The 15,823-nt window shown below is 41.2% G+C and overlaps 1 protein-coding gene across 1 annotated transcript in view; it reads left to right on the forward strand.

The window, feature by feature from the left end:
* The window catches only part of KIF1A (kinesin family member 1A), a 2,072,061-nt gene that overhangs the window by 1,960,577 nt on the left and 95,661 nt on the right, over nucleotides 1-15,823 (forward strand). The window contains exon 44 of the mRNA XM_078667093.1: nucleotides 15,407-15,553. Coding sequence (XP_078523219.1) covers nucleotides 15,407-15,553 — 147 coding nt within the window. The remainder of the gene's footprint in view (nucleotides 1-15,406; nucleotides 15,554-15,823) is intronic.

The following is a 15,823-nucleotide window of genomic DNA, read 5'->3' on the forward strand; positions in this document are numbered from 1 at the left end:
CCATCAATTCAGCCGATGACATGTGGAACTGTGCCATTTGGTAAAAGTCATTCTTGGTCTTCAGCAGTTCCGCATGTGTGTCAGGGAAGCTGATGTAATGATGCATTCTCTGCATCATGGCCTCCAAGAACTTCCTGAAGAAGCGGGACAGGGAGCTCTGGGACACCCCACCTACCGCAGCTATCACCCCCTGGTAACTGCCAGATGCAAGTAGGTGTAGGCTACAGAGCACCTGCACATGTGGTGGTATGGCGTGCCCCCTTGGTGTTGGGTGCTCCAGGAGTGGGTGCAGGTCCCTTATCAAGTCCAGGATGGTGGAGGGGTGTAGCCTGTACCTTTCATGGATCTCTGACTCAGTAATTGGAAGAGTGTGATCCGCTGTCTGTAGACTTGCTCCTCCCGTCTCCAGATCCTCACTCCTGTAGCCGTAGCTGCCTTGCTATCACATAGAAAGCCGCCATTCTGATCACACTGTTGCATTTTGGGGCCTGTTTTATGGCCTGCCCCTGGTTACCACCTGCTTTCAATCCATGGTAATTACCGACTCTTAAATACCGAATTTCATGGATTTCTTAATTAACGGTTTTTCCTACATCTCTTTTATCGTCTTTATCGTTTCTTATTTTCCGAATCGGTATTTTCCGAATCGGTATTATCCGATTTGGTATTTATGAATCGGTAGATTCCGATTCAATGATGAGGAATCAGTATTTACTGATTCTTTTTTTCCTGAATTGTTCCATACATCGCGCATGCCTATTTACCGGTCGGTAACGGTGAAATTTATCGAATTTCTCCATTACCAGCCGGTATTTGGCTACCTACATATGGTCCCTAATCACCACACTGCAGAATAATGAAAATACCGTCATTAAAAAAAAACACATTACTAGATGGTTGGTCACCCAAATTCTTATCCTGGTGGGAAAGTGTTGAAACATTAAAAATTATGATTACGCCACTGATCAACTATCTAATCAGCATGGTCCCTATGACCCTGTCTAACTTCTTTCTAAACAAAATGGGCAATGCCTTTAACACTTTCCTGTGGCAAGGTAAGAAACCAAGAAAATCATTTAAGAAACTTCAACTAACCAAAGAGAAAGGTGCATTAGGCCTTCCCAACTTAAGGAATGTTCAAACTGCATATTTTTGCAAACAGGACTTAAACTGGTTTGTAAATGATCTAGAATATCTTCCAACTCGGGTGAATATAGATGAATCACTGTTGAACAACATTCCCCTTCCCGCAATCTTAACAATGCATAGCACCCACCTCCCACATTCTAAATATATCATCCGAAATCTGAAACAAGCCCTTCTGCGACTAGATTGCCAATCTTAGATAAAAATTAGCATGTCCAATTTGACCTCCCTTTGGTATAACCCCATTTTAAAAATAGATGGGCAAATGACACACTGGCAAAAATGGTCGAATAAAGGTATCAATTTGGTCAGAGACTTCTTTGTGGACAAATTACCCCGACCGTTCTCTAGCTTGCAGGCACGTTTTAATTTAGATGCTCTGGACTTTTATATGTTCTTGAAATTAAAAGCTCAGATAACAAAACACTCAATACATCCTATAAATCCCACGATTCTTACGCTAATGGGTCATCTATTAAAATCTGGACATACTGTATCTAAAATATATAAACTACTAATCCCAAACCTGTGCAAAACCCATACCTGTAACGAGCTGAAATGGGAATCAGAACGAAATACCAGAAATATAGTTGGAAAAGTATATATAAAACCCTTTTCAAAAACAATATCTCACCTACACTATCCCAAATAAAATATGTGATCATTAATAGAACATACAGGACGCCATCAAGAATTTATAAACTCAATATTATTCAGAGCCCTACTTGCTGGAATTGCAATCTATACGAAGGAGATTTAGCCCATATGCTATTCCATTGCCCCATTAAACAACAGTACTGGAACAAAATATTTAGCTGTATAAAAAACACTTAACATTGAGTAAATTTTAGCTATCTATTCCTCCTTTCCATCTTTGGGACTATCTAATTTGTCAACACATCATCTGGGCATGTGGTCTGCTTTCTGCCCTTTCTGCCCGGAAGCGTTCCAGGTGGAATTGAAAAAAACAAAATCAGGCTCTCCGCTGGACCCCTGCCCAGCCAGATTTTTTAAAGTTATTAGCCCCCTGGTTCAACCCTATATTGAAATCTATCTGAAATTTCTCGTTAGAGACGGGGTCTACCCAACCAGTTGGAAAAAAGCATATGTCCAGCCAATCCTCAAGAAAGAGGACGCTGAACTAGCAGAGCTAAAAAACTGTAGGCCAATTTCTCTTCTCCCAGTGCTGGCCAAAATTCTTGAAAAGGAAGTTCAGAGTCAACTTTCGGACTTCCTGGAGTTGAATAACCATCTGCACAACTCCCAGTCAGGATTTAGATCGGGCTATAGCACGGAGACAGCCCTGCTTGAAGTTGCAAAGTTGATTTGTGAAACTTTAGATCAGGGCAGCTGTGCAATGCTGGTGCTGTTGGACTTGTCTGCAGCCTTTGATACATTGTCACACAGGATTCTCTTAAATAGGCTTGAACATCTAGGAGTGACTCAAACTGTCTTGGCATGGTTCTGCTCATTTCTTGAGGGTCGCTCACAAGTGATTCTCAACCCCCATGTCTCCAGTTTTAGCGCCCTCACGTGTGGGGTCCCTTGGGGCTCGGCTTTGAGCCCAATGCTTTTTAATGTTTATCTTACTCCCCTCACGGCAATTGTTGAGCAATGTGGGGTGAAACTTGTCTCGTATGCCGACGATACGCAACTGGTGTTTTCTTTTAGGGAACACAATGAGACAGCGTTCGCCAATTTTAAGCAGTGTCTTTTAAATATCTCGTCGTGGATGGCAGATAGCTGCTTAAAATTAAATACTGACAAAACGGAGGTCCTGTTCTTTAATCAATACACTCCACCTCGGTCAGCACTCTGGTGGCCGACTGAGATAAATCTGCCTCTGTTGTCAGTTGCCTCCGCCAGGAATCTGGGGTTTAAGTTTGACTCTCAACTTACTGGCAAGGCGCAAATTGCTCATGTCTCCTCACTGTTTCTGGAAGCTGAAGGCTCTGTGGATCTTTCTTCACTTCCTGCCTATGGACTGTAGGAAGACAGTGGTGCATGCATTAGTCACCTCTCAACTCGACTACGCTAACAGCCTTTACCTTGGTCTCCCTGAGTATTTGCTAAGGAGGTTACAGATTATTCAAAACGCGGCAGCCAGGCTTATCAGGAATGTGCCACTGCGACATCACATTACCCCCCATTTACGCAGTTTATATTGGCTGCCTGTAAAACGAAGAATAAAGTACAAGGTACTGACCATGGCGCATAGAGCAGTCGGAGACACTGGTCCCCAATATCTGAAGCTGAGACTTCAGAAATACAGCCAGACCAGAGTACTCACATCAAATGACCAGATCTACTGGTGACCCCCTGTTTTGCAAAGACCAGGATCCGTGGCCGTGCTTTTTAGGTGAAAACCGCCACATTATGGAATTCTATGCCTGAGCATCTGAGGAAGACCAATTCAGAAACTATGTTTAGGAAAGCTTTAAAAACATGGCTTTTCGACCTGCCCTAGGCTCATTCCCTGCTTACTCTTCACAGGTTGAGCGCACTGCTAGCGCCGGGACACTTCCGTTGGAGGTAGCCGCGCACTCTAAAAGCTTTAATAATAATAATAATATAACTTCTTGTGCTATCTAGACCATCAACCTTAAAATGAAAATGATTGCTTTTTCCTGGACTTAATGCTTACACTTGCATGTAAACTAATTCTTAACAACTGGAAAAACTCCCAGGCGGTCTCCTTCAAATGTGGCAAGAATAGTTCTCCTTTCCTAAAGGCACGGATAATATCTCTCTACAACTACCACCATGATGATCTCCTCTTAGAAAGATAAGGGATTCAATTGATGCCACGTCCTTTAACTACAAACCCCTCTGAAAGACCTTGACACGCACACCATACCTCTTGGTGTACGTAACAATTACGAGATAAAAAGTCCACCTCAGGGCATAACTTAATGGAACCACTAGGTCGTCTCAAGATAATTTCACTAAATTAATGCTGACACATTTTTCCCATTAACTCAAGTATATGTTCTTATTCTCCTCTTCTTTGTTCCACCACTTTCGTCATATATTTTAGCTTCAACATGCACTCCATACTAGATTTTGTCTATCGGATTAATGTTCTAATATGAGGCACTGGTGAGATATGTTTTCTATGTTATGCACTATGTTATGATATATTGTAGTGTAGTTCCTATATTCCCAATAGGCTCTACGCATTGGAATAACATAAACGATAGTTTAGACGTAGGACTGAGGTCATCTAGGTCTCTACTGAATATGTTAGACTTAATTATGAATGCCAGCTAGCTCAGAGGTCACTAGAAACTTTCTCGAATGAACAGGAAGGAGTTAACTTTCCTGATTAGACAAGAAGGGATTAGTTTCTGACAACCGCATAAACTTGACAACTTTGCTCCCTCCAGAACAAGGAGTGTATCTCCAGAGTCGTGTGAAAACAATAGACAGCTATTTCACTCAGTCAATCGTGCGAGAAATAGAGAGACGGGCGTTTTCAATAAAAGGTGTTATTTATTGAGCAGTCCTCTTTCTCGTGCAAGAGAAGTGAATTGACACAATTGCAATACTTGTTATAAAGTAAAGTGCGTACAGTAAAAGTAGTATTATGAAATAATACTGTAAAAGCATTGATATGGTTTCTGAGCCATATGATACTTAAAATGGATAAAATATATACATACATAAAATCATTGACTAAACGTACTCAACTGGGGCTTCTAAGATACGCCTACCCCGGTGTACCTAACCTAAGCCTAGTACGTGGGAAGGAGTAAGTGAGCTGCAGTTTAAGTTAAGTTAGTTTTTGCCAAGAATCTGAATCAAGAATTCTCTAAGGATCTAATCAGCTCCGTACCTTGGTTATAGAATGAAGGAGGTCTTGTATCTTTTTCTCGGGACTCGATCTCCCAGCAACCCGCAAGGGTGACTGGAAACACTGGAGCTGGATTTCTCGGCAGGAGAAAAGACAGCGTCTCTCTCAGTGCGTCAATGGGAGGGTCGGTTTCCTTCGGCTCTCGCATCAGCTGGGCTTCGGGCAAGTAGATAGCCGCTCTGCTCCAAACCACCGTGTGTTTGCTTAAGGCAACGTTGGTATATTTATACCTGGAAGGTGGCGAGTTTGACGTAAGGTTGGACATAAGACGTCACTAAGAACTTACAGTTCTTTCTGGACTCCAGGAGTTCTTGTTCAAATCAAAACAAAAGCAGGGGGATTTCCCGGGCTGCTGGAGGCTTGCTTTGTTTAAAGAACGCGTTGTACTTTCTAGGAGTCTATGGGAGTAGCCTTGCCGTATTTGGACTGCATTGGCTATGACTAAATATGGGTATGATTCTTATGCCTTTATAAGGATATGTTTTGTTATAACCACATAAGGGCATGAATCGGGAATATTTAAATAGGGTCCTAGATACGTTTATAACACCCACTCCACGTATTATGTCAATCATTACTAAAATACTAAGCAATACTAAACATATAACGATGCATGTGTTTTCCAACCCACCTCAAAATACATAAATTGCATTTGAAATGGTATATGGTATATACACGAAAATGAGTATTTGTACTGTACGGTTTTCAATCAGTGGTATCATTCAGAAAATGCATACATAAATATTGGCTGAATGAATTGCGAAAATTACATTTATGAAATGGCTCTTAATACAGAAAAGAAGGTCGAGACCATTTCATCACATATTTATACAATACTGTACATGTGCTAGAGGCTGAATCAAAATATTGTCTCTAGAGTTTCAAAATAGAAGTTCTGGTCTCTAAGAATAGTTCTACTTTAAGCAGAGTACCTTGTGCCAGAAAAAAGGTAAATATTTTGGGAATGGAAAAATAATTTCGCTTTCAGGGAAAAAAATAGTTCCAATTGTTTTCAGTAGTGTTGTTTATCAAAAACTGAAGGCCGAATTCAGAGTTCAGGGAACGCTGTGTGCTCGTTGTTTCAAAAGTTATTCTCGTTGTTAGGAGAGAACATCATATCAGACAGGCTTGCGAAAAATTGGTCTACAACAGTAGGTGAAAGTTCGACCAAGTTCGAAAAAGCTGCAATAGTGCATATGTGAGAATCATTGCTATCATCGATGTCTGGATCAGCAATGCTCACAGAAGGTTGTACCTGTGTGGTGCTGCTTTCATTTCGTACTTCACCGCCACCTAATCGTAATGGTGAAGTCTCAACGAATGGCGTCATCAGAATAGGTAGCCGCTGGGGACAACACGTTGCATGAGCCGTTACCGAACCAAGCAAAGTATCGATATCCATAGGTACTGCTGATGGTAGTGTAAGACAGACGTCCAACACGCATTCATCTCCGCATAGCAGACATCGAAGCACAGGTAAGATGCAATCTTGCCAGATTGGTCTGAACGAAAGAAACCAGGTAGTACTCCGATATCTTAGCCGGGCAAAGCCAAGGACTTTAGTGATCCGTTCTCGGTATCGTATAGCCACGATCGTTTCTTCCATTGTAGCCTGAGTTTTGTCTGTGGCTTGACTTGCCATATCGGAGGAGGAGGAACAAAAATAAAATTCCTGCTACGAGTCCCAAAAGAAGAGGCAGTCTGCCAAATACAGAATGCACAAAATTCGGGAAGATTCCCAGAACTGTTTCAAAGGGTGCTAACAGTCCCGAAAAAATATTCTTAAATACATGTGCGATGCCACTGGTATCAGACATGTTTAAAATTTGACCTAACATTTCTATGAAATGCACGGGGCAATTTGTCGATAATAGGGTATGTATCTCTGCCGCTGTCCTTGCAACTTGCAGATCATACGTCTCTTTGGACGAGGTTAAAGGCACAGTTGTCTGTAAAAGAATAGCCTTCATTCTGCTTGAAGTATCAATTCGAATAGAAGAGATATTCACAGAAGGCCATAATGTTGCCTCCTTGTCTGGATTGCTGTTTGGATACAATACTTGCATACAGCAAATGACCCTGGAAGTAACGCTCACGAGATAGGCTAATCCTGGCACCATGACACAACAGCTGCGGTCATTTATTACAACGTAGCTGCCGTTGGAAAGCTGTCTGAAAAAAGGCTCTATCTGTGTTGCAGGAGTGCCATGCAGGTGACATGAAAAGTTATTTGATGAACCTTCGCAGGCTCCATGCAAGTTAATACATTGACACAGAAGTGTACCGCTTAGTGATTTTTTACAGTTGTTGCCACTAAGAAATACTTCTTTTTTCCCTTCACTATAACATTTATGTGTATAAGGTAAATTCCAGGTTGACTTGATGTATCCTTTACCCAACCTTTCATACAGGCCTGCTGGTATATACTTTTGGCAATATTGAAACTGAAAAGTTGTTATCGGAATTGTGATTGTACCATGTATTATCCATAAAATGACAGGTCTCTCTGACATTTTCAATGGTAATCTCTCAAGTTTTTCAATGCTCAGAATCATATAATCTGCTCCTTTTTGTGCCAAACTGATTTGTTAATCAGTAAGGTTAAAGATAGAAAATAATGACGTTATGTTGATTAGACGCCATGGCACGTGACCTGTACGCACATTTTGTAACGTCCAGCCTAGCTGTACAATAGAACGTAATTGGGACTGGCCATGTTGTAACATTAGCAAGTCCTGCTCTATTATATCAATAGCAGATGATACAATGCTGTCCAGTGAATAAATTCTGGAGGAAAGAGTTGTTAACCCATTGTCCACTACGACAGTGATTTTTCCAAATTAATACGATCAATTTCTCGTATTTTTTCTGCAGTTTCAATTTGCATTACTTTCCAAGCCTCGTTGTAAGCTGCGTATATACCGGCGTATATGAAACTTTTTTGACGCTGTGTGCGAGGTCCCAATATGAAATCTCGCAAGTCAGCACCTTCCTTAAGTAAAGTTAAGTGTTGCTTAATTTCCTGCAGTGTGGATCTCTGTAGCCATTCGAGGCATAGTTTCCCTACACTGTATGTTGTAATTATCCCTGGATGTTGTCTCTGGGAATGTTCCCATTGGTTATAAGTAAAAACATTTCTAGGATTAGCAGATTTATGCAGATAGTGATGACCATAGTGGTCAAAACAGTACATTTCTTCATGGTTTGATGAACCCTGCAAATAATCATGTTCTGTGAATTTTGCTGACATTTCTAAATCTGACATCATATTATTAATATTTTCAAAGTCACAATCATCAGAGAAAGTACTTGGTGTCACAAAGTCACTTACGGAAACCTTGAACTGGTGTGGATATTTCAAGAGCTCAATCGGGCCATAGATTTCGTAATCCGTTTTGTCCCATGCTACACCCCCAGGTATAGGATTGGCTGTGATGTTCACTGATGACAGTTCTCTTTTTTCAATGTGAGAAGATCTGTGAGGCTTTAGGGCCAGGTTGATGTTCTGACTTGCTGTGTCCATTGTACTATATTTTCCATCAATAAATCTACCCAAACATAAAATCATGATGAGCCAAAGTAGGAGAAAAAGTACACCTAACACAATCCATAATTCAATCCATGGTAGAATCAGATATGTTTCTTTGAGTTGATGAAAGTTTTTGTTGCTGGCGTTTCTTCATGTTCACTTGGATCATCCGGAAAGTCATCGAAATTGATGAGGTAGCCAGATGCAGTTCTGTCAATTGTTGGAATTGCTTCCGGATTTTCTTTAGTCTTTGAATCTTCTTTTGTCACATTAGTATAGTCTGAAGCTACATCATTGTAGACAGGTGTTTCTTGACGAACTGTTGCAATTTGGGTTTCAAGAGGCACAAGTTCCATGGCTTTGTGCATTGTCCTTTTTTGTTCACCGCAGGTTTATCAAAAGTGATTAGTCTCTCAGTTTGAACCTCTTGGATTGTAGCAAGGTTTTGTCTTCTGCTACTTCTTGGGAGTCCACTGGGCCTATTACTTATTATTGGCCACATGATTGTGGTTTTACCAGGTCGATTGATACAACTCTGTTCTCCTTTTTACCAGCAAGGGGCGGTAGTACTACTGATCTTGTTCCGCTGACAGCTAAGACAGGTACTGCTTTTCTGTAAGAAGGCCCAAATTCCTTCTTCACCGCAATCTTTTCTCTGAGTAGATTCCCAATCTTTGGAATCCAGACAGGTCTTGCTGGGACAGGTGGTTTTTCTTCAGTGGCTGTTGGCTTTAGCTTTATGTTACTTAGACTTCTTCTTGTTTCACTTAAGTCCTGTAAAACAGCCAAACAATCTTTGATATCAAAGGATTTTTCTTTCACCACTGAAGTCTGACAATCTAAATCCTGGATTATCATTCTAGTACCGAACAAAAGTTTGTATGGAGTGATACCTCTTAGAGAATTTCTTGGCACATTATTAAGACTACGTTGAAAACTTGTTAGATGTTTGACCCACCCATCACCCGAACCTAATACCCTCGCTGTTAATGATGGCTTTATGTCACGTTTTTTCCTCTCCACTACCGCATTTCCCTCGGGATGGAATGGACTAGAGTACCGCAATGCAATGCCCATGCTGGCCATGGCCTCCTTGTAAGCCCGAGAGCTAAACGCAGGACCCTGGTCAGAATGTAGCATGCCGATTGCGTATGTGCCGATAAAGACTAGCAAATCTTTTATAACAGTACTGGCGTCAGCCGGGCGCTGGGGCCTCATCTAAATGAATCTCGTGCAGGAATCCACTGCGACCATGATATATTAATAGTTGCCATCCCTTTGTAAGGGACCACAGTGGTCCAGGTAAACACATGCTAATGGTTTATCTGAGATTAGAAGGGGCGTCTGCGCTGGTCGTTTCACTGTTGATACTTTAATTCTTTGACATATTTCACATTCTAGAACGTAGTTCCTAGTTTGTTTTCTCATCCACGGCCACCAATATCTATGTTTTAATAATGATACTGTGGCGGAAAGACCAGCATGTGCAGATGCGAGCCCTTTGTGTGCCGCTAAAATTAGTCCTAACCCGTGTTCCATGTTTGGAATTACTCTATCCCCCACTCCAGGGATTTGAGCAAAAGGAACATTATTCCCATCAGTTTTGTATGAGTACTTTACTGGAAAGCCTTTCGGGAGTGTCTTACCACTGTCTTTTACTGAAGCACTGACAGCCTGCATTATTTCGCTGTCTATTTTTGTTTTTGACAGGGTGATTGCAGCTACGGAAGCCGTTTGCACAGCTGCCTTCGCGGCCTCATTAGCCAATGAATTCCCTGCAACGTGAACGCCATCACATTGATGACTCAGTGTATGTATCACGTGAGTCTTTTGTAGTTCTTTCTGTAAAAGAACTACTAGTTCCCAAAGCATTTTATGCTTGATTGTGCCACCTTTTGCATCTTTGAAGCCATTTTGAACCCAGTTCTGCAAGTATTCATTGTAAGACTGAACGCAGTAATATGAATCGCACACTATTAGTATGGAGAATTCGCGATCGGTATTTTCAAGCGCCATCTTAAAAGCCTGTGGTTCAGCTCGCTGAGCTGTACAGTCTCCGAGTGATTGTGTTTTTGTGACCAGTGGTCTAAATTTTCCTTCGTGCCAACGACCTTTAACAATCGCGCACGCAGCACTATAGGCTTGTTTACCCCCAACTGCGGGTTGTGCTGAACCATCTGTATATATTATACAGCCATAATGTTCGAGAGGCAGGATTTCGGTCGGCAGAGGACATTCATATTCGTATTGGAGGAATTCCTGTGTTTTTAAGTTAGGATCGAATTCGTATACTACGTCTGATGCAGCAAGAGAATTAACCCATTGTATCCATCTCGGATGTAAAGCTTTAGCATTCGGAATGCTTGCTCTTGTTACCGCTTTTAGGGCAGGTACCGGTGTAACGATTATTATACGTTTACCTTGTGCGAGGGCTCTTTCTTTTGCTACAGCAGTTTGAACCGCAGTCAGAATTTTTTCAGTAGAACTGAATTTCATTTCAGCTTGTGTGTACAAGTGTGATTTATAAGCTATCGGTACAGTTTCTCCCTCATTAGAGGTCCGGTACGTGAATCCGCATCTTCCTGGGATGACTCGGATTACAAGGTTGCATTCATTTGCGCGTGTTTGAAGTTTGTTTTAGTTAACATGTCTGTTTGTAATGTTCGTAAAATTTCGGTGTGTTTCTGAGTCCAATTGATTGGTATGAAATCAGGTTTTATTAATTCATAGAGAGGTTTAACTCTCTCTGCATAGTTTAGAATGTATGTTCTTCCGAAATTCAGGAAACCTAGAATTGATTGTAAGTTCTTCAGCGTTTTTGGTGCTTGGAGTACTGCACACTTCTCTAAGAAGTTGTCTGCTAGGCTTTTGCCTTCACTTGATAACTCATATCCCAAAAATAGGACAGTGAGGTGGGCAATTCGTGACTTCTTAAAGTTGAATTTGTACCCTTCAGCTGCGAACCCAAGTATTATGGTGTTCACTCTTTTCAAGTGTGTCTCCAGGTCGTCGTCTGTAAGATAGATGTCATCGACATAGGATATTGCCTCATCATCATATATTTGTAGTAATTCTGTTACCCTGGCTGAGAATAATCCTGGGCTATTCTTGAATCCCTGTGGGAGACGGCAAAATTGTTTTTGCGCCCCCATTGTTGAGAAAGCGGTCAAATACCTGCTTTCAGGTGCAATGTTTTGACAAAAGAAACCATTTGAGATATCTAATGTTGTTTTATTTTTTTTGCGCACGATGTTATTCATTAGTGCTGCACTGTGTGAGTTTTGTACTGCAAATGTTTTGCAGCAGGAGTTTAGGTGTCTGTAGTCCAAAACTAGACGATATGAATTGTCTGGCTTGGTGACAGGAAACAAAGGATTGTTCATTTGTGAGGTGCATGTTTCAATCACCCCCTGGTATTCAAGTTGATCTAAGATCTCCCTGACTTGCTTTTTAGCTTCTTGCTTAGCAGGATACTGCCTTTGTGCAGTCGGTTGATTTTCTAACTGAATTTTGTGGTGAGGAGAATCCTCATCCCATCCTACATGATTTTAATATAACGCAGGGGTTTGGGCTACTGCCCATTTTCTTGCAAATGTGTATTTTTTATGAATTGGAATTTGATTTGAGAAGGCAGGCATAATCATTTCTTCGCCATGTGGGCACTCCCTGACAAACTCTGGTGGCCAGTCTTTTTCTGCTAGAAGGATATCATAGCCTTTCGAAAGGTTATCCCAAAAGAGACCCTTTATTTTCCTAGTTTTGTCCCCCTCTATACGTAATGTTATTTCATATAATTTATGGGGTATGCTAACTCTGGTGTCTGCAGTTTCCACTTGAATGTATTCATTCGTGTCCATTGTCTCCAGAAGATTGATCAGGATCTTGCGAGCTATGGTCACTTCTGCTGCGCTGTCTAGCATTGTCTGGGCCCACTCTCCGTTTTTCAGTTGTGTCCTCAGAATCCTCGGCCTGTTTTATTTTAATACTGGCTACCTTCTTTTTTGGAAATTGTAATTTTTTTACTTTGATGAGCAGGTTCCTTGTCTTTGGACTTGACGTGCTCTTCCTTGTATTCTGACCGTCCTCTTCTTTCCGATTTCTGTGAGGAAGTCTGAAAAGATCGAGAGGGACGAGTGTTATTATCTTGATATCTGTCAGGCTTTCTCAATTTATACCTATCTCTAAGGTTGCATCTTTTTTCAGAGTGCTCCCTGTGGGGAGACTTGCCTCCTCGTTCTGGAGATCTATCTCTCCGTTGAGGAGACCTTCCTCTGGACTGAAATTGTTTTCCTCCGGGAGTGGTTTGTTTATTACCCTCCCACCTCTTTTTTGGAGTGATGAGATTATTCTTGATAAATGTTTTTTCCGGATTTTCAATTAGTTGTGGTTTTAGTGGTTTCCCAACCAAACTATCTCTACCTAGTTCTTCATAGGATTTTTCTATGATTCTGGCAAGTTCAAAAGGTTGTTCTGCTATAGCTGTTTCTTTCAATTTCTGGCGGCAGGTAATACCGTCAAGTGTTAATTGAACTAATTCTCTATATGCTTTTGTTAATTCTTTTAGCCTAACAAAAAGTTCTTCGCTGGACATTTTTTCAATGTCAGGTTGTGGTGTATAGCTGGCTAGAACCGGCCATGTGGCTCCTGGTCTACCTAGTGGACCGAGCCTGGTGATGTGATTTTGATGTTTTAGGGCGCCATTAAACCAGAGTAGGTGCTCTTGGTATGTTAGTGGAATTTCAACGTCCTCGAAAGGAGCGTATTCCTCTGGAGATTCCTCTATTTTGTAATAGTGGAAATCTTGTGTCACAGCGTGTGCTGCTGGAAAATGTATCCATGAATAGAATACCTCTGTCTGCCGATATTCATGGGCCTCTACCACAAATATGACTGTACCACCTCTTGGTGACAGTCCATTTTCTATAAGTTTAAGAGTTATAGTTCTTCTTACGTTTACAGGAATGATTATAGCATTCGGGTCTTCATTTTGGAGACTTGTGTCATCCGCTAAAAGTTGAGCTGCTATTCTGGCTCTCTCCCTTTCATCATCACTTTCTCCCATTTTTCTGATAGAAAGTTTTGTTTGCAGAGCAAGTTTCAAGGAAACAAAGATTAGGTGCACAATATTTTGAAACACTGTATCCTTCAACGTTGACTAAACCAAAAACTAATACATAGGATTCTCATCCTACTAAGTTTCGGCGGATATTAACCTTTTACCCACTCCAGACGTCTATTGGAGTTTTGACGGGAAAAAGGGGTCTGTGTGAAAAGTACGACTGAGTTACTCTAGTATCTTGCGTTAGATTATCGCCTTACCAAATGTTGGGCGCCATGTAGTGTAGTTCCTATATTCCCAATAGGCTCTGCGCATTGGAATAACATAAACAATAGTTTAGACGTAGGACTGAGGTCATCTAGGTCTCTACTGAATATGTTAGACTTAATTATGAATGCCAGCTAGCTCAGAGGTCACTAGAAACTTTCTCGAATGAACAGGAAGGAGTTAACTTTCCTGATTAGACAAGAGGGGATTAGTTTCTGACAACCGCATAAACATGACAACTTTTCTCCCTTCAGAACAAGGAGTTTATCTCCAGAGTCGTGTGAAAACAATAGACAGCTATTTCACTCAGTCAATCGTGCATGCTTAGTTTCACCAGGAGTGCAGAGAAATAGAGAGACGGGCGTTTTCAATAAAAGGTGTTATTTATTGAGCAGTCCTCTTTCTCGTGCAAGAGAAGTGAATTGACACAATTGCAATACTTGTTATAAAGTAAAGTGCGTACAGTAAAAGTAGTATTATGAAATAATACTGTAAAAGCATTGATATGGTTTCTGAGCCATATGATACTTAAAATGGATAAAATATATACATACATAAAATCATTGACTAAACGTACTCAACTGGGGCTTCTAAGATACGCCTACCCCGGTGTACCTAACCTAAGCCTAGTACGTGGGAAGGAGTAAGTGAGCTGCAGTTTAAGTTAAGTTAGTTTTTGCCAAGAATCTGAATCAAGAATTCTCTAAGGATCTAATCAGCTCCGTACCTTGGTTATAGAATGAAGGAGGTCTTGTATCTTTTTCTCGGGACTCGATCTCCCAGCAACCCGCAAGGGTGACTGGAAACACTGGAGCTGGATTTCTCGGCAGGAGAAAAGACAGCGTCTCTCTCAGTGCGTCAATGGGAGGGTCGGCTTCCTTCGGCTCTCGCATCAGCTGGGCTTCGGGCAAGTAGATAGCCGCTCTGCTCCAAACCACCGTGTGTTTGCTTAAGGCAACGTCGGTATATTTATACCTGGAAGGTGCCGAGATTGACGTAAGGTTGGACATAAGACGTCACTAAGAACTTACAGTTCTTTCTGGACTCCAGGAGTTCTTGTTCAAATCAAAACAAAAGCAGGGGGATTTCCCGGGCTGCTGGAGGCTTGCTTTGTTTAAAGAACGCGTTGTACTTTCTAGGCGTCTATGGGAGTAGCCTTGCCGTATTTGGACTGCATTGGCTATGACTAAATATGGGTATGATTCTTATTCCTTTATAAGGATATGTTTTGTTATAACCACATAAGGGCATGAATCGGGAATATTTAAATAGGGTCCTAGATACGTTTACAACAATATGACACATACATGAACATGTTATTGTGATATATGTATGATGCAATGCATGCTTCAATGTTCTGCTGTATGGTCCCTACTCGCTGCATATCTGAGTAGTAAGTAAACCACGCATAATTGTCCTCCATCTTATTTTCTGTATCTCCTTCTCATAAGCATGTCTGATTATTGGAACTTTGTTTATTCTTCTATTAAAAGATGTTTCTACTTAAAGGGAATTTGCCCTTTACCTTATTTCATCTCTCCCTTCTCTACAGGAACACTGTGCCCTGCTCCAGACCAGAACTTCCTGAATCAGAAGTGGTGGTGCTAGATGAAGAGCAGAATCTATCACTATGTTGTAGTGCCAAAGACAAGGACAACCAGAGCTTCTTTGTTCCAGAAATCCAGGAGATCCGTGTCAGGTAAGACATTACTTGTCTGTCACATGAAGATCAGGGTGACATAAAACTCATGTCATTCTGAAGCCTTAATCATTTAAGAGTTTTATATAATACACTGGCAAGACTCAGGGTATCAGAAAGCTTTACAGACATAGACAAGATATGGTCTATTTGGAGAGCATAGATTACAGAGTGCAGCCTCGTTGAAGGTTTGGTCAAGTAGTACGTGGAGGGGAGGCATGCATTAAATAATATGAGGCAAAAAGTCCAGTTGAGAGCTAGGTATCAGAG

The sequence above is a fragment of the Lissotriton helveticus genome, chromosome 11 (assembly GCF_964261635.1).
Source record: "Lissotriton helveticus chromosome 11, aLisHel1.1, whole genome shotgun sequence".
Lineage (NCBI taxonomy): Eukaryota > Metazoa > Chordata > Amphibia > Caudata > Salamandridae > Lissotriton > Lissotriton helveticus.